The sequence below is a fragment of the Euprymna scolopes genome, chromosome 3, assembly GCF_053919585.1.
Source record: "Euprymna scolopes isolate OS-2025 chromosome 3, ASM5391958v1, whole genome shotgun sequence".
In the NCBI taxonomy this organism is placed as follows: Eukaryota; Metazoa; Mollusca; class Cephalopoda; order Sepiida; family Sepiolidae; genus Euprymna; species Euprymna scolopes.
This window is the reverse complement of record NC_136484.1, coordinates 26,994,382-27,019,700: the sequence shown is the minus strand read 5'-3', so window position 1 is coordinate 27,019,700 and position 25,319 is coordinate 26,994,382. Positions and strand designations below refer to the sequence as shown.

General features: G+C 32.7%; 1 protein-coding gene across 1 annotated transcript in view; it reads right to left on the bottom strand.

Annotated features, from left to right (window-relative positions):
• The window catches only part of LOC145260730 (UDP-glucose 6-dehydrogenase-like), a 235,275-nt gene that overhangs the window by 95,709 nt on the left and 114,247 nt on the right, over positions 1-25,319 (bottom strand). Inside the window, exon 3 of the mRNA XM_080119102.1 lies at positions 15,873-16,010. Within this exon, the coding sequence (XP_079975228.1) occupies positions 15,873-16,010 (138 nt within the window). The remainder of the gene's footprint in view (positions 1-15,872; positions 16,011-25,319) is intronic.

The window sequence follows — 25,319 nt, the reverse complement described above, 5'->3', positions numbered from 1 at the left end:
TCACGTGAAATGCACTCCAATAAAAAATTCAGTATATGTTCTACTTAGATAGCAATTAATTTCAAATCGAATTTTATGGCCACTGTATATTATTAGCATTATTAAATTAACTTTCTGAATTTTTGAGATGAGGATTAGTTATCCGCATTATTTGGACTCTTTGAACTACTGTTCTCATCTTGAGTATCATTTTCCCAACGTTTCAGTTGAACTCAGAAATTTGGACAAAATTTCGAATGGAACCCTTTATTTACTTCAAAGTGGTAGCATGCTCTCGTTCCATCAGGAATAATGAGTTTTAGGAGGCTTAGATCTATTTTGTTTCTAGACGTGCAATCTTACTACTTATCACAATTTATTATTACATATTATTACTAATAATATATATATATATATATATATATATATATATATATATATATATATATATATATATAAAACTCTGGAATCTTATATATATATATATATAAGATTTCGGAGTTCAACAGAAAGATTAAAGTTTGGCAAGATACTCCTGAAAAAGGTTTGGAGGTTACATCAAACAAAATGTGAAAATAACTCAAGATGAGAATAGTAATTCAAAGAATATAAATATTCACTCCTCATCTCAAACATTCAGAAAGAGAAACAGCTTTTTAGCCTCTTATACATAAATAGGCTTGTGACGTCACATTGTTTGCAGCCAAGTAGCTGGAAGGAGAAACGAAAGCTCTTAACTGACATTGTTATTTTTTTTTTTTAATATTTAGCAGTTAGGATGAAGGTGTGCATTTTTCTGCTAAACAAAACAAATATATAAATTAAAAAGCCCAAGAAGTGCACGAAATTGCAGAAATTATAAAAATGTGCAAGGCTGTAAACAATGAATCATGAATGGGTGAGGGTCTTCTGCAGTTACTAAAAGAATGACTGTTAATGTCCTAATGTGGTCTAGTACAGGCATGTAAAACTCAAAAGTCTCCTCAGAGCCATACTAGTCGATCTGTATTATCATGGGGGCCACACACATTGAAGAAAAGTGTTTGCTATTTTTTTTTTTTTTCAATTTAGAAACATACGAACAAATTCAAGTAGTTCAACAAAAGAACATAACGGAAATTTTTACGATCTTCATCTATTTCAATAGAATAGCAAAAAAATGCATTATACATAAATTCGAAATTGACACTCATCAACAAGAATTCAGATTTTCACTGTTTTGCCCCCAGAGGCTTGACATCTCTTTATTGACAATTTCTTGTATGTGTGGTTGAAATTTCTGTGTAATAGGAAATGACAAATGTTGATTAGTCAATTTTGTTCTTTGAAATTTTTTTTGTTGATTTTGTGAAAGAAAATAACTATACCAAACCCCTGATAATGAGTTGTGGTAGAAAAGCAGATTATTTGTGCTTGCGGGTCACAAGCATGTCTAGGATGGGCCGCATGTTTGACATGCCTGGTCTAGTATGTGTTACTAGAACGTGTTAAAAAGGAAACATATTTGAAAACCCAAAAGCCAGAATAATTTAAGCTTAACAATAATTAAAAGAAACCTGGTTTATCACAGGTAACCAAATATGAAAAAAAATAAAAGTGGAATTATTTGGATTACCATTCTCATCTTGAATGTTATTCTTACATTTCGGCCGATGTAACCTCCGATGATCTTCAGATGCACCTTATCAAACGTGGGAATATGCGATTTCAAACCAAACTTTTTATTTAATCCACAAGGATAGATTGAAAGTAATGCAATAAACCCAACTGAACTTTAAGAAATGGAGACTCCATAATTCATACTTATAACCTCTGCACCTCCATGACTAAGTACATTTTATGGGTTCAAACTTACAATCACGTGTTCTTTGGTAGGATTTTAGATAACCTTAAACTTAGAAAACAGTTTAATAAGTAAAATAGATTTGGAAATGGGGACCGATGACCAAAAACAATAAACATAATTCATTACAACATTACAATTCAAGACACACTTGAAAATCGTCCCCGACTTACAACGTAGACTTTTATTACACGAACGTAACCATGTTTTATTGCAGCTCCTTTTTCAGAGAAAATACTTTCAATTTATTTACACTATTTCAAGCAATAAATAATATGCAGCTGGCATAAAAAATGTCAGTTAAATTTCTAGGAAAAAGTGGAAACTATAGACTCTTCAGAAACCAAAGAAATTATCCGTAAAAAATTTTTTTAAAAAAAGTATCTCTCTCTCTCTATATATATATATATATATATATATGATGATTGCAACGTCTTGTCAGACGAGCGCCACTCCCTCAGATACTTAAAGTCCATGAGCCTAAAAATGACTTCTTTTTTTTTTTTTTTTTTTTTTTAGTCCTACCGGTGAATTCACACACTCAAGCAGGCATGACACTGAAGACTGTCATTGAGATCAATTATTACATGCTTCAGCATTTCATACCTCCACACGTCACAACTTTTTCATTGCCACAGGACCATTTTTATAGTCAAATGCCTGAGGGAGTATTTATACACAGATGATGTTACAGAGTCTTAGCTTTGTACGACAGCTAAGTCTCTCTCTCTGTTCAAAATGTTGAGATCCAGCAACAAGCAAGAGCAAGATAGCCACCAACAAGTTAAACTGCAGACCAGCTTAATGCAGGTACTGGTCTCCCGCTTAATGGTTTTTTAAATCAGAGATTTGCTTCTCCTAAAAAGGTTGCCTTCACCACGGCTTACAGGAGCCCTCTCCAACCCAGCACACATATACACACAAACACACACGGTGTTAGTTGGCCGTTGACCCCGAAAAAGGGTTTATTCGCCCTTTGAAAGGTCTTGTTTTTAATCCTTCAGGGAGACTAGCCACCCTCCTCACCAAACAAGTCTGATGGGGGTGACCAGTTTAGTCGCCGGTGACCCGACCATGAAGCAGGTAATACTGAGTTACATGGTACCAGTAGTATATGACATGACATGACATGACACTCTCTCTCTCTCTATATATATATATATATATATATATATATATATATATATACACACACACACACACACAGAGGGTGGAACGATAACAGTGTCACCTCTAAAGAAAACACTACAGCTTTTTGTAAAAACTTTCATTGAAAAAATCAGTTCAGGTAACTTTATCATGTAGTAGTGCTGACATTAATGTAGCTGCATTCAGCCTCAATCACTGCCTTGATACAGGTCCCAAAACTTGAGCATGCCTTTTTCACAAGCGCTGGCGGGACTGCCAAATACTCAGCCGATGACTATGGTGTTGTGAGAGGTCATGTTGGTGATATTCTCAACATATGACCAAACTAAGTAGTTCAGCATATTCAGGTCAGAGGAGAAGGGGAGGGGGCGGTGAGAGAAGGGTACAAAGTCAGAGCACTCCTTCTGAAGCCAAACCTGGGTCTCTTTGGACTTGTGGGCCAGTGCCAAGATCTATTGCCACACCCAGGGTCTGCTATCAGCCATCTGATTGCACCAAGGGATCACCACACTCTTCAGCACATCCAGGTACACTTTGATGTTGGCTTTCAAGCTGACTTCGAAGATGTGAAGTGACATGATGTAGTCCTCATTTGAAACCACAATGAAGACCATAACCGTGGCCAGACACTTTGGGCACATCCCTGTTATTTGTGACAATTCAGTGATGCATTTTGAGGGTGCTGGCAATGGTCCCGTGATCATAACTTGGATCGGTAGAGAGCATGAGTTGTACAGTGGTGCATCTCCAATCTCGCTTGTTGAACATTGTGTCACTTTCAGACATAATAGAAAGCTCATCGCTTTTGGGATTTGTCCACAACTGGCCAACTAGTAGATGGTCTGCAACAAAAATAGAAAACTGGTTTTCATCAAACATCATCAAATGAAAATAGAATCCTGTCGTTTTTTTCTAGTGAAACAATTTTAATTTTAAATTATAAGCTCATTGACTTAGAATGAATGCTTTATACCAAATGATAGTTGAATACTTAAATTTGTGCTCATTTTTGCATTATATACTAATTCCTAACTATTCCTAACTGTGCATCAAATGGATACCATAATACTTAGTTCACTGCACCTTATCATAAAGGCTCATATAAAATTTCAGCTAGATTGGTCCAGAAGTTTCCCAGAAAAAGTAGAATGGACAGATATTTATATATTTTAAGAGAAAAAAGTTGTGACTAAATATAATACTCTTTGACTCATTTAACAGCTAAAATTGAATATAATAATTTATGTATCCTTACGTTTTGTTTTATTGTGAATTATGGACTATGCATACAGGGTTACTCTAAATGGGGAGTTGGGCAGCTAGATCTGATCACTTTATGCTCAAATTTCTGTATATTAATATAGTCCGGAAAGCAGGATACAGGGAAGGCATTCCAAAGTCTAACAGAAGGAATAAACTTTCAGAGTAGAAGGCTCTCCAGTGTTGAGGAACCTCTACAGTGAAGGTGTGGGATTTTGTTGCTTGTCAGGTTAGTCAGGAGTATTTACATCAAGAGGGCACTAATGTTACAAGTTTGTTGCAGCACATTCAATTAAAGTACTTGTTTTACAAATACAGGGATCTAACATTGTGGTGATAGGACAGGGGTTGGAGCTTGGTCGACAGTGCAGGACCTATTATGTTTCATGCTAATAAAAAACTAAAGGGAGATAACTATTAAAAAGAATTAATATTTTTAGAAGTCAGCTATTCAATTTGCTCATTTAACAATAAAAATACAATTTCAAACTTACACTTGACAAACCAAAAAAACAAATTTATTTAAATAATTGCAAAGAGTAGAAAGTGGGAGTTGAGTTTATTTTTAAGAATTTCACTATATTGACTCATTCAACAGGCAATGTTTCTGACAAAGAAGAAAGAATTGCTGTTTTCTGTGTAATACAATTGAGGTTCTGCCAAGTGCTAAGTAAGGAAGAAAGTAAAAACGAAATATAACAGAAAATAAGAAAACATAAGTTCATCAAAATGGAAAAAAGTATAAGAAATAGGGTTGGTGGAAAAACAAAGGTATAGGAAGTTGTTCACTAATGCACACAAAGGAGAGATGAGATGAGGTTGTAATCAAGGTGTGACAGATGATGGAAATAAAATGTACATATATTTAGAGTTAGTTTTAGGATTTTCAAGGAGTTTTACAACGGTTAGCAGCAGTTTGCAGAGTTTAGTGTTTGCAACGTTTTATGACAGTCCAGTTGAGGACAGTTGACAAGCGTTACATGTTGGACAATCAAAAGCAGATCATAGCTTGGACCAGGTTAGGAAAACCTTGGGAGACTGAGATGAGATGACATCAACTGAGAACTCGGCATTGGCAGAATGCAGATGTTGACCTTAGTGTATAAAAAGTCGACAGTGTCACCCACCCACCCAACCACACCCGCCCTCAATACAACTAATATTTACAAAAAATGTCAGTGCATGTTTTGTTTTATTTTCTATACCTGTGAACAAATATATATAAAAAAAACACGATGGGTATTGCTACTTAAAGTTTCTGAATTAAAACCTCACCACGAGATGTAGTGCAATATCATACAGAGGACATTGTTAGTTAGATTAGGAACTTGCTTACAATAAGAATAGATAGTCTGCGTTAATCTTAAAACTTATTTTACAATGATAATAAAAACACAGCAAAAAACAAATTGGGCTCCAGTCAAAATTGTCTGCTTTTTTTTTTTTTTCTATTTTAACTTCCGGTTTCTGCAGTTCATTTGGTTGGATAATTAGATGTGGTTAAGCAGATAAGAAGCGATTTTTAACAGAGACAAAAAGGGAGGGGGGGGGGCTTTTAAATTAGAAAAAAAAAATTAATCAGAAGGAACTACATCTTGCTTGCCATCATTGTCTCATCTGTGAAGACGAAGAACTCAAAAAGTAAAAAAAAAAAAAAAAAAACGAAAATCTAGATTATAATCACAAATTCTTTTGTTGTCGAACTTGTTTGTACATTGTGTGCATTTTCTTACCATATATCATGCTGGACTATATAATCGAAGCAAATAGATTGCTTTTTGTTTTGTTTTCCTGATTTTTAAAGTCGTGTATTATTTTTCAACAACCCATCATTATTGGCTTGACGACAAAAGTGCAAGGCTGTTTCACTGTATTATTTCTTTATGAACATTTATCATGTTACACATAATTGTATACAGTAAAACTTACTTTACTAATGAGAACTGCTGTTCGTCATTTCTGTTCAAAAATAATCATAATCCATAATTTCAATACATGAAATCGTAATTTGTGCGCTTTTAAAACCGGATTTCCACAGCAGCAGCAGCAGCTTAATGTCTGCTTTCGATGCTGGCAGGTGTTAACTTCCAAACTAACCTATCGCGGGCCAGGTTTTCATTGATCTTTCTATCTCAAATCCATTCATTTGCTCTCACATTTTCTGTGTTCTTTCTCTGCCAAATAACCTTTCTATTCAATCTCTACTAATCCAAGAACTCTACGTGATCAAACTGACAAAATCTTCTGTTCTGCATCCTGAGGTTATTTGATATAAACCTATCATTAAAACTCAGACATTCATATCATTCTTACATCCTTTCTCGAGGAAAAATATACTCAATCTTCACTGCTAAGGCTTCACTTCCACACAGCATACTTATATTAAAAGGTAATACAGTAGAACCCCGGGATACAGTTTTTTCAGGTTATGATGTGGAATATGATGTTTTTCTGGACCCTGGTTATGGTATTTGTCCCCACCTTACAGTGTTATGTTATTTGATTATATACATGTGTATTATATACGGCATTGTATTTTGTTACTAATTTTTAATATGTACTGTATAAAATTTTGCTTAAGCTCTGCCATATGGTGATTTCACCCAACCCTGGAACAGATTAATGCCATTTCCCAAGGTTCTACTGTATTTAAAATAAAAAAGGTTTTGCCGATGTGTTAGAAAATAAAAAAAAAAAAAGTAAAAGCAAAAATAAAACGAATTGGGGTTTTTTTTGTTTTTTTTTTTTGTAATTTAACATTTTTTTTATTAATATTGAAATGGGATTGTACAATGTACATCTATTTTCTTAAACAGATACCAACAGAAACATAAATAAATCCTTTTGATCCGAGTCAAGTAAAATAATTTAAACCATGTACATTCCCCTCCTTTTTTTCTAACTCAGTTGATTGATTACCGAGGTTATATTAGTTTGGTGCAAAAATAATGTTTTTTATATACAAGTTGAACATCAAAAAACAACATTTTTGCACTAACCTAACCTATCATGTCGTTTTAACAATAAGGATGGGGTCACTCTCTTTTGCTGCTTTCTGGTGGTAAAATAAGAACCACTTACCGTACTTGAGCATTATAATTAGATAAAAAATGCATTCTTTTATATCAAAAAGTTACTATGTACTGACGTGTCATGTTAAAATAAAATTTAAAAATCCAAAAATTACAATGTTTAAGTACATCTGCTAGAACTATTTTTACAGAAAAAAAAAAAAAAAAATCACTTATATATTCTCAATTCATCATTTTCTAATTTTAAATCGCAAAAGTTAACTGAAAACAAGGGAGATAAGTCAATTTATCATTCAGAATTGGCTGCAACAGAAGAAACTGGTAAAACTGCATTTTTTTTTTTTTTTTTGTAATTCTGTTTTGACACAATCATTTTTTCTAACTTTTCAAATTTTTACTAATTTCAAAATGACACGTAACTACATAGTGTTTTTACTTACAATTCACTCCTGATATGAAATGGAACACGTTGCTAAGATCGCTGGAAAAATGGTTGGATCATCTATCACCCTAGTAAGTATCTCATAGCTGATGCAATCCTCTATCTGTATAAAAGCCAAGTACACCCTAAAATGGAGCACTGTCCAGTCTTGATAGAGTTCAAAACCGGCTTCAAAACCTAATAGATGATGCTCTTTTCTCTTCCCTGCAACATCTTTCCCACAGAAGAGACATGCAAGCCTGTCTTTGCTCTACTGTTATTTTCATGGTAAGTGCTCATCTGAATTTATGTCTATGCTTCCCTTACGAAACTCTCACAAAAAAAACACTCGATTAGTTACAACCACTATAAACAATTTCCCGCACTATCTGTGCCTAAATCTAAATTCAGATTCCATAAACAAAGCTTTTTTCCCAAAATTGCCTGCCTGTGGAATACTGTTCTGCTGGCCTGCTTCCCAATTGAATGGTAGCTTTCAAATCTAATGTAAACAAGTTTTTGTTGAGCCATCCTCATAAATAATCAAATTCTACCTAATTTACAACATCAATGATTACTACACTACCACTTATGGTTGCAGAATCAGAGGGAGTCAGAGGTTTTAGCTGGAGTCAGAGTCGGATTTCTAAGAGTACTAGGAGTTGGAGTCAGAATTTTTTTTCATCGACTTACTCCTTAAGTTCAATAAATTTATTTTTATTTACATGATTTTCCTGTTTGGTTTTACCAGTTACTCAATTTAGCAGTTTTTGTATGGTCATGCTGTGATTTCATCTTACGCTCCCAACCCCGGAACGGATTAATGCTGTATCCCGGAGTTCTATTGTATTTAAAATAAACATTTTGCCAATGTTAGAAAAATAAATAAAAGCAAAAATAATAATGAAATGAAACTTTTTTGTAATTTAACATTTTTTTTTATTAATATTCAAATGGGATTGTACAACGTACATCTATTTTTTTTTTTATTAATATTCAAATGAGATTGTACAACGTACATCTATTTTTTTATTATTAATATTCAAATGGGATTGTACAACGTACATCTATTTTTTTTTCTTTTCTTTAGCAGTTTTTATCCAGATATTAACAGAAACATAAATAAATCCTTTTGATCCGAGTCAAGTAAAATAATTTAAATCATACATTCCACTCCTTTTTTTTCTAACTCAGTTGACTTTTCTATAGTTTGATTACCAAGGTTATATAACCTATCATGCTGTTTTAACAATAAGAATGGGATCACTCTTTCTCTGCTTTTTGTTGGTAAAATAAACACTTACGGTACTTGAGCATTATAATTGGATAAAAAAATGCATTTTTTTGTATCGAAAAATTACTATGTATTGACGTGTCATGTTAAAATAAAATTAAAGAATCCAAAAATTACAACGATTGAGTACATCTGCTAGAACTATTTACAAAAAAAAAAAAAAAAATCACTATCATATATTCTCAATCCATTTTCTAATTTTAAACAGAAGTTAACTGAAAACAAGGAGATAAGTCAATTTGTCATTCAAAATTGGCTGCAATAGAAAAAAACTAGTAAAACTACATTATCACTAATTTTTCCAACAAAGTGCTAGATTACAAAGAAAAACTTTTTCGATATAAGAGCTTAATATTTATTTATTTAATTATACAGAAGTTCAGAAAAACATTGGTACCGTCGGTTTCAAGCCATAACATAAAGGGAACCAGTTAATGGCAACACAAACGATGTTCGGCTTTCGTCAGCCATGTTGTTTCTGTCCGAGGAAAAATTTTCCAGGCCCGCATTTATTTATTTATTTTTTTATATAATGATGTTTGTTTTTATTTAACTATAGCTTATTCCTTCTTTGTATATTTTATTTTATTCTAATATGAATTTTCTAATTTTTTATTTTTTACTTTTTAGTAAATATGTACTGTTCTGTTTTTGCATGGTTTCCAGTCTGCCTTCCATTAAATTTAGTTGGTGCAAAGGAGATAATTTATCTTATCAATTTCCCTTCCTTTTTCTCATTAAGGAGAGATAATCCATGTTTCAGTTAGTCCAAGGGAGGTAATTAATCTATCTTATTTATTTTCTTTTTTTTCCTTTTTTGTTTTAAATATTTTAAATAGTTGAGGATAGGTGTGCAGGTTATTTAATTTCTAAGTCATTTATATGTGTTGTGTTCTTTAAGGTAGTTATAATATTCTTCATCTTTATACTTAATTTTTATACTTAATATTTATACTTACAATTTCCTAAATGTCCATCACACTTTACTAATTTATCTGTTAAGTGACTGCATCTAGAGTACTCTTGAAGAAATTCCTATTAGGTGGGGTCTTCGTTTATTGTTCGGTCCTCCCAGTTTATTAGTAGCGCTTGTCTCCTATGCGAACAGGCTTTGAAGGTCTCACTGCGTACGTTCAAACAGGTGTTTTGAGGGTCATTAATAGTCTTTATAATGTGGTATTTCTCCGCATCACAAAGTTGGCATGTTTTGAGGCTGGTGAGTATGCTGGTCTTCTCTTTATGATCCTCCATTTAATGTTGAATGGTGTTCCGTTGTCTTTTAGTTGCCATACTCAGGCGGCTAATGCTGTCTTTATCCTTGTTTTTGCCCTGAAGGAACTGTTGTGCATGTAAAATCTCTGCTTAAACATCCCTTTCGTCATGCCTTTGTATATTTCTGGTATATCATTAGCCTGAGGTGTGAGTGTCGCTAACACCACATCATAAAGACTTCTAAAGTCTTATACATCTAAGAAAGCAATATGAATTTCATGCAGCACATGGTTGAATGCACTGGGTCAATAAGATTTTTACCTTTGTGCAATTTTGAGCTTTCTCAACTGGGACCACACACGCACACATTTCCCATTCCTATGATTTTTGTTAAAATGAAGCATGCATAAATAAACAGCTATTGCATGTGCGTCAAGCTTTAAAGTCATATTGAATGCGGCTTAGACACGTTCAATACAAGTTTAACAAGAAATTTTCAGTTAAAATGACCAAACTTCTATAGTTCACTGAAATGGCCATATTAGTTCAACTATCCATATTGAATTAAAAATGTTTATGTAAATTAAACAGATTCATATATTTTGAAAGTATATGGAGTATGCAAAAATATTCATACACATTATAAAAATTCATCATTAGTTTAATTGCTGTAAGAATTTTATTTTTGATGTTTTATAACATTTTTATTTTATTTTATTTTTTAACAAAGGAATCACCACTTATCACAGTCCAAAGGATACTCATGGATAAGGGTTAATGAATGGAAGGTAGTAGTGTAGTAATTATTAATGGTGTAGATTGGGTAGAATTTGGATTGTTTAAGGGGTGGCTCAACAAGAACTTGTTTACATTGGACTTGAAGGCTACCATATTGAAATCAGCTGGGAAGCAGACCAGTGGAACAGTGTTCCACAGGAGAGCAGTTCTAGGAAAGAAGCTTTGTTCATGGAATCTGCATTTAGATTTAGGCACAGAAAGTGGGGGAAATTGTTGATAGTTGTTTTTTGTGGAAGTTTGGCGGGGGGGGGGCATAGATTGGAGCGCAGATGAGTACTTGCCATGAAAATAATGACAGATACTTTGTATTTCAAATTTGACCAACAATGCATTAAATGATAACCCTTTGTTTGAATCTACTTTTTAAATGTTTAAAAGTTCCCAATGGAAGAAAAACCAGTTACATGATAGATTCTTGTAAGATTTACATCCATGTATTGATAATTATTTCAATATTACAGTTTTCATAATGGTTAGATAACCTTATTTTCGCGTGTTATTTTGAAGGAAAGCTTTCTACCAAACAGTCTGCTTTTGACAATACCTTAATTTGTTCAATGGCAATAATGTAAATCACAACATCATATTAAAGAACATTGTCTTTCCAGGTTATAAAAAAAAAAAAAAGTGTCATAAGATAAAGGCATTATAAACATTAACATGAAAATTTACATTAAAAAAAAAAACACTTTTACCCTCTTTATTCGGTAATTCCTTACAGAACTTCAATTTCAGGATTTTAAACAAGATATTAAGATTTAATAAAGAATATCAATTTATCTATAATAGGAAAAAGAAATATTGCACTTAAAGCTTCTTTTGAATATTTCAAATTATACTAGACAATCTGTACTCCATAGGTTTTGCAGTCATATACTTTAGTGTCATCTGTCTTTACATTTTTTTGCAGCTTCCAAATCACAAACTGCTTCGGACATTTTCAGGTTTGTTCTGGAAATCACAATCAGAAACATTAAAAAAAAAAAAAAAAGTTTCGGTAGGCGAGTATGAGGATCGAATCCAAACCCTTGAGGCAAAGTAGGAAATTAAAGTGTGAAAAAAAAAATGTGTGACGTTAACCATTGGGCCACCGCGACATACTAACGGAAATGCATTTGAATTTATTTAATTACTTAGATTTGGCAGGTGCACGTTTTAATGACTTAATGAGGTCAACTTTGACTGCGGGATAGTATTTCATTTACTGCGAGAACGCTTTTTTTTTATTTTCCCAAGATGTTGGGGGGGGGGGACCAGCTCCCCTTGTCCGAATTGAATAGCAATTGTCTTATATAAGGAAAATATTTCCACATTCATCAAAGTTGATTGCTTTCGGTCGGACATTTCCAGCGATCGCCACCGGAAAAATACCGCCAGAATTAGTGTCGCTTTTATTATACAAAAAGGCCTAATCCACATGCGGCGAGTGAAAACTGTTGAATATTTATCTTCCCCAAGTCGAGCAAATTAAATAGACGGGCGAGCTCTGTTGTTAACTCGTGTTAGAGAATGGAGAGAGAGAGAGATGTGTGAGTTATAGTGTAGACACGTTGACCGGAAGTCAAGATCAGCTGATTTGATTGCGTGTGAGTCATGTGATCAGGTTAGCTGAATCGAGGAGATTTGGTTGCGACTTGGACGAGAGCAGACGGCTTCGCCATTCTCTCCTCCCCTTCACTAGGAGGGACGAACGCTGACGTGTTAGAAATAAGACCTAGAAAAAGAAACCACAGGCCAAATTCACTTTCCTTACTTCTGTGAACAAACTGGAAGATGAATAAAAAAAACTATAGAACCAATTTCTTGTCTTGGTGTGAAATAAATCTTCGTCCCCAAAAACAGGTATCAAGTCTCCCTCCCAGACGAGAATTTCCAAATGGACCAACAAAATGGCAGAAGATATGTTCAAATGACATGTCACACACATATTCACACTTAACAGCATATGAACATATGTAACAGAAAGACAACTAGACGATCACACACACAAACGACATTAACTCTGATAAGATAATCAAACGCAACAATCTTTTATAAATAGACACGTTTTAATATATCATCTCCATTCCAATTTCAACCAATATACAACAAACGTTCATTTTATGATACGACAACGTAACACTCGGAGATATTATGATTTATATGTGATATAAAAAGTTTTAAGAAGTTGTGAGCTGACCAAGCGCTTCTCTGAAAAAAGTCTTTCTTGGACATACACAAAAAGCGAACATGCATACACACAAAAAAAAAAACGCAAAAAAAACTGACGTAAGGCAAACGAACGATGTTAAATGTAAAAATAAAAAAAAACAAAAAAGAAAACAGAAAAACGAACATTAAAACCAAAAAAAAAAAAAAAACACGTGAAAAATGGCTTAAATAAGCCTGTTTCATTATTAAAATTTAAAAATCGGTGGGTACCCGGGTGTTTTTGGGTGTGTGTGGTCGGAGGTGGAGGTATTAATGAAAACCTAACACTGGTTCACTATTTAAATTTAAACAATCAAAAAAAAAAAAAAGAAGACATCTCACACCACGATTCGAACCCAAAACGTTTAGATAATGACCCAACGTGCTAACCAACTGAGCTAACATGACGTACATGAAATTTAGTCACTTCTTCAACTATTTAAAGCAAATCAGGTCATGACGTCATCTGACGCATGCGTAGAACCGCTGTTGCTTTTTCACCCCTAACAAGGCACAGTGCTACTTTGATCTAGGGGCTACCATATATATATAATATTCTCTTCTACCCAGTCTTTGGTCTCTTGATCAATGCCTCCATTCAGTCTCGAAAGATAAAGGATACCGCTTGTAGGGGCAGCTGCGTGTGTAATTATGTGGCAAAGGTTGCGAAATCCCCAACCACACCTCTCCTGAATCAGCACTGCTTAAGTTCAGTGGCAAGGAGAAGTCCAGAATGACTGGACATAATGCCAAGATAAACAGAGAGCACATATATCACCTGGAAGTCCTAAATGATCTCCCATTTTAGTACTAACTGGGCTCAACATTGCTTCGGTCTTTATAAGTGCCGATATACTCTTTGCTGCTTTCAACAAGCCCATAATAGCAAAGATGGTTTACCCTTAATAGGACATCAATATTTGGAACAGGCAATTTCTTAAGTAGACTGTTTGACCTAATGTTCTAGATCTGATCTTGCTTTATGTTGCATATTCATCTAATCATTGTCCTGCTATTTCTTTGGAATCAGGCAAATGAGATCTGAATAAAGGCCCAACACTCATTGCCATACAGCATCATGCTTCTTACAGAGCTCATCTTGAGAATAATCACAATAAAGTAACAAAGGTGATTTTCATGTGAAATGCATTCCGATAAAACATCCATTCTATGTTCTACTTAGATAACAATTTCACATCCATTTTTTTTAAATTATTTTTTAAATTTTTTTTTTTATTGCATTTTGACTCCAAACAAGTTACAGTGCCACTTTAATGTAGGGGACTACTATCTGGGACATAATTTGCAGAAATACTATGTAGGAAGTTGAGCAGCAAGATGTTTGTTTACATTACACTTGAACTTCTGCATGTCAGTACAGTCAGAGAAGCATGATATCAGAATGGAATTCCAAAGTCTAGCAGTCCTAGGGAAGAAACTATTAGAGTAGAAGGTTTTCTGGAATCTGGGGATCTCTACTGTGTAGAGGTGGGATTTTGCTGCTTGTCAAGGGTATTTACGTAGAGGACATACAAGTACTTATAGTCCATCAGAGCACCTACCATTAAAATACTTGTAAAAAAAAAAGGCAGATGCCTGTTTTATAAGTGGCCACTGTGTATATATATATATATATATATATATATATATATAAAAGTGAAAGTGTCTGTCTGTCTGTGTATTTGTGTCTGTGTGTGTACATTTCCCTACGCAATAACTATCAATTTTAAGTCTACAGACTCGAAATTTGATATACAGGATACTGAGATTTGGGAAAATCGATGTGATTGGTTTTCGGCCAGAAATCTGGCGATTAATGGGTCAAAGTTCTTTCAGTCTAAACACTTGAAATTTTAGATATAGGTTCATTGGACATGGATCTAACTTAATAACTTAAAGTTTAAGGGGTCATAATAGGGGTCAAAGTTAAAAAAATTGACCACTTTTTTTTTTTTTTTTTTGCTCAACATATACATCTCCAAATACCCGGGCAATGCCGGGCACCCATGCTAGTATATATCATGGAACTTACTCCTGTTAATAATTGAGATGGCCACAGGATATTAATATTAGATGTTTTTTTTTAATATTCCCCAAGTTATTTTTACTGATAGTCAAACAGTTCACAACCACCTCCAGCACTCAGCATATTGCTTAGGTAACAAAAAGAGGTTTATCATATTCAGGGTGTCCTTGCCTCTGTGTAAGTGTGGCCCTTAATTGTGCGTGCTAGTCCTAAACATCTTACACCTGAATCTGGTGTGAGCTTACCTTGCACTCTGTTGCACTTTCTGTGCATCCATAGAATGCAGTAGATGCATTATATCACAGTTCCTACCCTCCTTTCTACAAACTGCACATGAGTATTGACTAGAGTCCTTCAAAAACTGGGCTTCTGTTCAGAACATATTAATTAAAATATTTAATGATGAAACCAGAATAAAACAAATGAACTTACTTTGAGCAGACTCATAACTCTCACTTCATTTGGTTTGTCCTTTAGTCCTCACATTCCATGAGCAATGTTTCTGACAGAGGGAAGAATTACTGTTTTCTAGGTTAAGATATACCCCTCTAATACTTACTGTTGGTTAGTTTCTGACTTTGAAGTATTTTTTAGCTGTTTACATTAAGTGGCTTCATGCCTTGTCCGAAGCGATTTCGATAAAAAAAGAAAAAAAAAAGAGAGCTTACCTTGCCTAAGCCATAGTTTTTAGTAGGAGTATTAACACAGATGAAAATCAGCTCAGATTCTAAGATGGCTTTGTTAACATCAGTTGAGAAGAAAAGATTTTTGTTGCGACACTTCTTCACCACTTCATCCAAACCGGGCTAGAAAAACAAAACGACGATAATGTTAGACAAGGTATTCGTTAATAAATTCGTTATAAGAGAAAGTTGAATACAATTGGAAAAAAAAGTGACAATAAAATTCGACAAACGGAAGACAAGAACCTACATGTTTAGACTTTTTCCATCTGAAACATGGTCACCTTTACTTCTAACTCCAGGATGTCTTGCTAGACATACTAAAGAGGGCAAAAATAAATTAATATTAAGTTCTGACAGACTTGCTTTTATAGCCCATCTCTAATAAGGTATCAGACATACTAGTTTTGAAGGGGAATTTTACTGAACAGATTCGGCTCAGCAGCTGAGGCCAGAAATTATAAGAAATAAAATAGGAGCTGTCTGGTTATACTAGATCTTTCAGCATACTCTGAATAAATTGCTTCTACATTTTCTTTTTTTTTTTTTTGGTCAACTAAAAAAATTACTAATAATGATAAGTAAAAAGAAAAAAAATAGAAAATAAAGCAAAGTAAAATATTAAAAAAGTTGTTTTATTTGTATAGAACTACAACACTATATTCACATGCACACACACAAGTAAAAAAAATTATAGATCTAGCCATAAGTATCATTTTTATGATGTCTTTAATAAATAAGAAAAAATTCATATAATTTTAAAACTAGTAGTTTTCATTTAAATTACGTCCTTAAAAATTAATAAACAAAATATTTACAGAAATGTTTTAACAATTTACCTTTTTCTTTATTAAATTACTATAATTACTGCTAATTCTGATGAAACTATTGAATAATTATTTAGATATGAAAATAAGATTATGAATGAATAACACCAATGATTAATTTACTGTAAACTGTTTAAAAAATAGCTATGAAAATTAAACATACAAATAGTTGTCTGGATTGTTGCTCTCTACTATATATACTGTATTTTAAAATGTTATGTTGTATTAAACAGTGGAACATTTTAAATGGCAATGTAGGTGTGATGAATTCAAAAAAGAAAACTTTTGCATATATATTACATATGTTTCCAGATTAGAAAACTTTTTGTATTAAACACACACACACACACACACACACACACACGGTGGCCCACTGAAAAGTATCCCGGTTTCTCTAATCAATTTTTTTTTTTCAGATTAAGCATCCTAATTTCTTAAAATCAACATTTGAAATTTTTCAAGTATGGTGTTTTCGCTCCAGCAGAGAATGTTGATTGTAGAAGCCTATCAGAACAATTAACAAAGGGTTATGGTCACTATGTTCCCCGGACTTGTCATCATGTGATTTTTATTTTGGGGCGGGGGGGGGGACTTTAAAACAAAAAAGTTTATACAAATAATCCTCACAATCTAGACCAACTAAAGGAGAACATTATCAACGCTATCCGGAGAATCACCAGAGAAGATCTACAGGCAGTATCTGCAAACGTTATTAAACGTGCCCAGAAATGCATAGATGTCAACAGGGAGCACTTCCAGCATCTTTTATAACACTACAGGAAATTAAAACAATAAAAGGATGTTCCTCCTCTCTACTACATTTTCCTGGGCTACCGTAAAGTGGGCCACCCTATATATATGTGATGAGACGATTCCAATAGTTTTACTGATTCTGACACAATTACCGAATCTGCACTAAATTCCTGATTCTGATACAATTACTGATTCCAATTCTTTATAAATCTCTAAATATTTAACTATAAAATGGTTATTTTGTCTTAATTACCCCAAAAACACAATAAATGTACATATATTTTCTCAAACCCAAATCACACCTGTGAAAGGTGATCTATAGATTTTAATTTTACTGAAAGTTTAAATCGATAAATATTTTATTATTACTTTACTACCAGCAAAGGAAGATTTTGTTTTAAACAAAATCAAAAAAAAAAGAAAAAAAAAGATAATTAAATAGGCAGAAATTTTTCCTGAATAAGCAAAGATTTTTCCAATTCTGGCATTAATTCCAAAAGTTCTGATTTTTTTTATTCTCGACTCCGATTAATCATTCATATATATATATATATATAAAATAAAAATTACAATTAAATTTACCAAAATGATCCAAGATGGTAAAACAAAAGTATATTATAAATATTAAAGAATTAATATTGATAAAGTAATCTCAACCAAATTGTATTCTATTTCTTCAAATTAATCATTCCAACAAAATTTTGAAGTATATATATATATATATATATATATATATATATATATATATATATATATACACTTCAAAATTTTGTTGGAATGATTAATTTGAAGAAATAGAAATCAATTTGGAGTGTTTGTGATGTGAAAAGGCAGTTTTCTTTCTTTGAACACACCATAGCTGTTTAAATTCACAATGTGCAATGTGCTTATGACATGGAATAACTTTCTTTTTCTTTTTTTCAAAGGACACAGTCGTTAGAATGTTATGAAAATAGAGCGTAATTTTGCCATGAAAAAAATGGGGGTTTTTTTGTTTTGTTTCCAAATGAACCATAGTCATCAGATTTTCAAAAAGTTTATATGTTTATTTGAAAATATTTGAATTTTATGGAATAATTGGCGTTTTTTTTTGTTTTTTTTGTTTATTAATTTTATTATCAATAGTTTTTGTGATATAAAATAGCTAACCTGGATATGCATTCAAATTCAGCTATTATAAGTTTGCCGATTAAAGGAGATAAATTGTAGGATATATAGTTAGATTGTAAATAATAGATATAAAACTATTATAAAAATAAACTGAAAAGTATAATCAAATTTGCAAAATGAGAGAATAAATCTTTTAACTCTGATAAGCAGGGAAAATAAAATTTTACTTCTGAATCAAATCAGTTTAAAACACCAATTCCTGGCTCTTACAAAAAAAATGCTGACTTCAATCAAACAGCATGATATTAATGTGGTAGTGCCTCAGAAATCGATCCTTGGGCCTCTATTATTCCTGATATTCATAAACAACCTCCCTGATAACAATGTGTGTGAAATTGATATATTTGCTGATTATATAACATTCTATAATAGTCACGAATGGAAAAACGGATGTACACATATCTAAGGCAATGGCAGAATCTTTAGAAAACGACCTCCAGTCTGTAGAGGAACGGGGCCATAAATGGATGGTAACATTTAATGCCTTAAGACTAAGCTTATTTCCTTTAACAAGAAGCCTTCTCAACCACTGATAGCCATGACGAATAATGCCCTACCTAAGAGTTCTTTTTTCAAACGCCTCGGCTTAACAGTCACAGGCAACATGAATTGGAACAAATACATCAAGGACATTGTGACGGTTGATGCAAAGAAGGTGGGTTCTCTCTATTGTGCTAGAAAGTTACTCACACCCAAAGTTATACTGTACCTCTACAGTGCCACCATTCTCCCATGCATCAAGTGTTGTTGCCATATCCGGGCTGGTGCATTTATTACTAGTCTCTCCTTCTTGAACAAGGTCCAAAGAATAGTATCCAATCTAATAGGTTTTGCTCTGTCAACCAAACTCCAACTCTTGCTGCAATGTTGCATCCCTGTGCCTATTTTACAAGTATTTTAATGGAATTTGCTTTAATGAACTTGACATACATACCACTGGCAAACCTATTAAGCAACAAAATCTCACCCCTTCATTGTAGAGATCCCTAGATGCCAGAAAATCTACTTTAATAGTTTCTTGGCTCAGACTTCTAAACTTTGGAATTTGCTTCCTGCTTCCCTGGCTGTACTGACATCTCCCCTGAACATGATCCCAAATAATAGCCCGACATCCAAGTGGCAATATGCCTTGTTTGGGGTGAAGACTAAGACTTCTCTGCTTGAGAGACGGCATAGTGAATTCTGTAAGACATATTTGTGAATGTTGATTTGAGCATCCCTATTTACTTATCTTCCTATGGGGGCAAAGTTACAAAGTCGATTTTTAATGTGCAGAAAATCCAATTGCCTACAAAAAAAAAATTCTAAATTGGGACAAAAATTGCCTCGGTCTAGAAGGACTTCATTTGTTTTAAGTATGCTAAAATTACTAACTCCCTATTTTAAGTTGTAAGCAATTTTAGTTTCAGAAGAAAAGAGAAATGTTGTTCCAAATAAAATGGCAGTATCAATCGAAAGAAGTTTTGAATTGTAAAAGCTAAGACAAAAACAAAGAATAGAGTTTCCAGTAAAGGTCTTTCTCATGCGAAGATAAAAAGTTGCGTTAGAATTCTTAAGAGATTCAGAATATTTATCGAGTGATTCCAGTTTCTGATAGGTTGATAGCAGAGCACAGCTCCATTTGATTGGTCAGTTCCTTTCACCACTGTCTATAAATAGAACTTTCCACTTTTTTTTTTTAACCATATCCTAAATACTAAAAATATTGCAACACCATACATTTTCAAAGGATTCTTTATTAAAATGTCGGGGCGGGGGGGGGGGCCGTCGCCCCCCCCCCCCGGTCTTGCCTAGTCATAAAATATGACTTGATATATTTTTATTCATGCAGATTTCATATTTATTGCCACATAGCCAATTCTCTATTGCATATATATATAAAAGCAGGTATAATATTATAACATTAGGGAAAAAAACATGTAGCTTTTTTTAGAAAATTCTCAATGTTTAACACCGAACAAATTAGTACAAAGCACATCATTATCTATAGCTCATACATTAAAGGTGACAAAGCATCCTTCCAAAAAACCCACATCTAATGCCGGAATATACACCATCCCCTGCACTCAAATATATGTAGGAGAAACCCAACAAGAATTAAGTAAAAGACTTAGAGAACATAAAAGATTTTTTTAAAATGGCAATCCCCTGAATGTACTTTTTACCCATGTTTCAAATCATAAACACTCCTTTAGTTTTATAAAGGCCAGTATAATTCACACACACAAACCTTTACAAAGACTCCTTGAGTCAGCATTAATTATAAATTCAAATACTATCAAACAAAGAAATGGGTTTTACAATCAAGCACCCATCATAATTTAATAATCAAGGAGAACAATTTGAAACCCAATTAATTCCATTCACATACGTTTGTGATCATTTTACCTATTTTGTACAGATTCGAAACCCAATTAGTTTCGTTCACATACATTTTTAACTGCTTTCCCCATTGGTACATAGATTTGAAACCTGATTAGTTTCGTCTCAAACACATTTCCCCACTTATGTTATTCATTTTTAATTTTTTTTACTTACATTTCCCTACTTACAATGGCTTTCCCTAGACTTACATAAAATATATAAATATTTCACTTTTCATAGGATTCTCCTTTCATTTTTGGTATATTTCATTTTCCTCAATCATCCTTATTCTCCAAAGGAAGTCCCCTGAAAATGGGGACGAAACGTTGAGAATTTTTTAAAAGGGCCACAGGTGTTCTTTCCCTTTTGTCCATATATAAAGTAAAAAAAAAAAATAAATAAATAAAGAATGCCATTTAAATTCCCGGAAACAAAAAAACATACCAAATTAAACCTATTGCAGACTTAGCCCTTGCATAATCCGATTCTAAAATGTGTACAATTACAAAAGAGAATTCAACTGTATACAGACATAAAAAAAAATAAAATGTAAATAGAAATAGACTTAGAACTTGCATAAAGCCGATTTCTAAAAAATTGGCAATTATAAAAGAGCATTCAAATATATAAGGATGAAAAAAAGAAAACCTGAACTAAAAATTTTTAAATAAAAAAAAGGGGATTATCAGCTGCCTACCATGTAGCTGTTTCAGGGATTTATATATATATATATATATATAGCTTAATGTAAAAGGAAAAGAGAAAGTTCAATTCCACAAACGGAGACTTATCCGGATAATGCCAATATATATATATATATATATATATATATATGATACTGATTTCTAAAAGAAACAAAAAATGATTTTGGAATCGAAACCAAAACCTTTAGCACTCCAGCCACATTCCCTACTGTTTGAGCTATCGATAGATAAACAAGAAAGATTTAAAATTAAACTACTTCAAGCTGTGAATGAATTTTGTAAGTGCAAAAGTAATAGAAATATGTCATGAAGTTGAAATGAACATTTTGCATTTCAACTTGTCAAAAATATTTCTGTACGCATTATTCATCCATCCAAACAAAGATTTTACTCATTATAAACCATCGTTGGTGTATGATTACTATTTCCTGTTAATTTCAGTGTTATGTGACCAGTTGTTGAAAAGTTTATCGGTTAAATATTTTCACACAAACACACACACACACATCTGTTTTATTTATATAGATTAGAAAATGAGCATATCAACAGCATGATTGAGAAGAGATAATTGTAAAGCATTTTTAGTGAAAAAAATAAATAAACAACCATTGCTAATGTTAATTCCTTCAATATCGAATACTATAATACAAATTAACCATTGAATGTTGCAGGATATTGTGTACTAAGAATTGAAATAATGGATACGCTTTCAAATTACTAGTTTTTGCTACCTGTGATATTATTCAAAGCATTTCTTACATAGTGGGAAATCACAAGCTTTGAACCAAGTTTTTTTGTTAGAGTCTATTTGTTGCTAAGCACAGAGTCAACACGTAGCCTTCGTTATAAGACGGTCTTGGTCAACATCTTTTAAGTGTTGTCACTGCGATAGACACTTGCGCCCATAAGTTATTTACAGTTAGAAAGATCTGTAAACATTCAATATTCATTTTATAATTGCCTGTAATGTTCTGCTGTCACAATTTTCTTATATACAAATAGGTCTTTCTGTATGAAGGGGTGATTCTAGGTCTCATATCTTGCAATATGATAAATAAAAATACTGTAAGACAAACTTTCTTGTTAGTACTGAAAACCTTATTGGAGGATTGTGTGCTTTTAGCAGGCGGGGGGGGGTAGTTACTTAGAACATTCATTGAAGTGGGAGGTATGAAAAGCATATATAGATTTATTACTTGATTCATAGTTTTATATTTCACATTCACTTTTTTATTATTTAAAAACTGGAAAAAGGGAGACAACTTTACGATTTGCTATGAAATAAGTTCTTTGTAGTAATTAATGTTGAAACTAATTTAAAGAGTGATTTTTCAAAGTTTTACTAAATAATTACCATTACTGATTTCTAATTATAGTGTTTAATTTTCATACTCTCAACAGCTTTTCGTATATATTTTATGAGAAGGGCTCTAAAAATGCATCAGAAATATATGCGTCTTGACAAGCTCAACTTTCTTTTTGCGTGTGCATATATATTAGTATTGGGACGATTAATCAAAATAAAAAAAAATTAAAAATTTTAATCAGAATTTTTCAGGGTATCAAAAAGAATTTTGGTCTATTTTCCAATGGCAAAAACGATACTTTCGTCTTTTTATTTGATTTTGTTAAAATAAAATTTGCATGGCTAGTAGTAATGTTAAAGTAATGATTATTAATTTTAAACTACCAGTAAAACTAAAATCTATAGACTATATGCATTTGAGAAAATATCTGCACATTGAACATGTGTTTTTACAGTAATCAGGGAAAAAAAATAACTCCATAGTTAAATTATTTAGATAAGAATCAGAATCAGTAATGGTATCGGAATCGAAAATTTAGTATGGAATCTAATTTTTGGCATTTATAATTTGCATGTATATCATGTAATCTAGGGTGCAAATTTTACAAACTCTACACATTAAATTAGGCTGCATTTCAGCAATAACGTGTTAAATGTTACCTTTCAAGTGGTCTACTATGTCTGGTTTATCAGCATAGACATGGGACTTTATATATCCTCAAACAAGACAATCTAATGGAGGTAAATCATACAAAGAAAGTGACCATTTAACAGGTTCATTTCATGAAATTATTCGTTTATTAAAGGTTTCTCTCAATAAATTGCATCATTTGCAATTTGCAAACATTGCTTGAGTGTCAGTCTTCATGATAAATTGCCAAACCAAACTGTACTGAAAATAACCGATAGTTCCCAAATTTGCAATTAAAGAAAATGGAGTTGTCAATTTAAATTTGCCATCTCTAGAAAAAACAAATGCTTAAAAGAAAGAATATCCTCTCTCTCTCTCTCTCTCTCTACATATATATATATATATATATATATATATATATATATATATATATATATATAAAGAGAGAGGAGAAAGCAAGAGTATTCTTTTCTTTTAAGTATGTTTAATTAAATGCATACAATTCCTATCTACATATTTTGGTTCTGATCCATTGCAATTTTTTTTTATTAGTTTTCTTGTTTCTGGAAAAAACTGGCTGATGTAACTGCTATAATCAATTTTGATAAGAGTACTTTCAGATTCGTCCAGATCCATCATCAGGGATGGTTAACACTAAAGATGTTAGGATATTTATAGAGGTGATTTTTTTTTTTCCTCTAAGTAAATCATATGTTATTCACCTATATTAATAGGTTCAATGTTATTTCTAAAGGCATTCAGTATTATCGCTTTTAAAAGAATTTATTTTGTTAAAAATTGTTTTTGGTTCTGTTTTTTCTTTAATTAGTATAGTTCCTAGTATATGAAATTTTTTGCTTGTTAGTGGTAGGTTTACAATGGATGTGTTGACTACTAAAAGCTTTTGAAATTAAAAGCGGAAACAAGAATGTTCATTAGTACATGATGGAACGATAAAATTGTCACCCTAGAAAAGACATGATTCCATTTAATGAAAACCGTTTTTTTGTTTTTTGTTGCAGACCATGTACTAGTTGATCAGTTATGTACAAATCCCAAGAGTGATAGGAGCCGTCTATCAAGTCTGACAGCAACAATGTGAGATTAGAGAATGCATGCTCTTTACTGATCCAAATTATAACATTGCCAGCACCTTCAAAATACAAATCCGGACGCTTCAATGCTTGAGAGCACAGCACCATGACGTTTCTAGTCAGGGTTATGGTCTTTGGTATGATTTCAAGTGAAAGTCACATCATACCACCTCACATCTTCGAAGTTGACTTGAAAGTCAACACCAAAGTGTACCTGGATGTGCTGAAGAGTTTTGTTTTTTTTTGTTTTTTGGGGGGGTACATAGGCATCACCACTTATAAAGGTCAAGAGGCCACTCGAGGACAAGGGTTAAAGAGTAGAAATTGGACAATATAGTAACCGTTAGTAATGGAGATTCAGTAAATTTGTTAACTTATATGGAACGGCTTATCAAAAACTTGTTTACGTTAGACTTGAAGACAACCATATTGTAGTCAGCTGGAAAGCAGAAAAATGGAAGACAATTCCATAGGCGTGCAGTTCTAAGTAAGAAGCTTTGTTCATGGAATCTACGATTAGGTTTAGGCACAGATAAAGAGTGGGGGAAATTAATGATAGTGTTTTCTGCTAGACTGGTGTTTC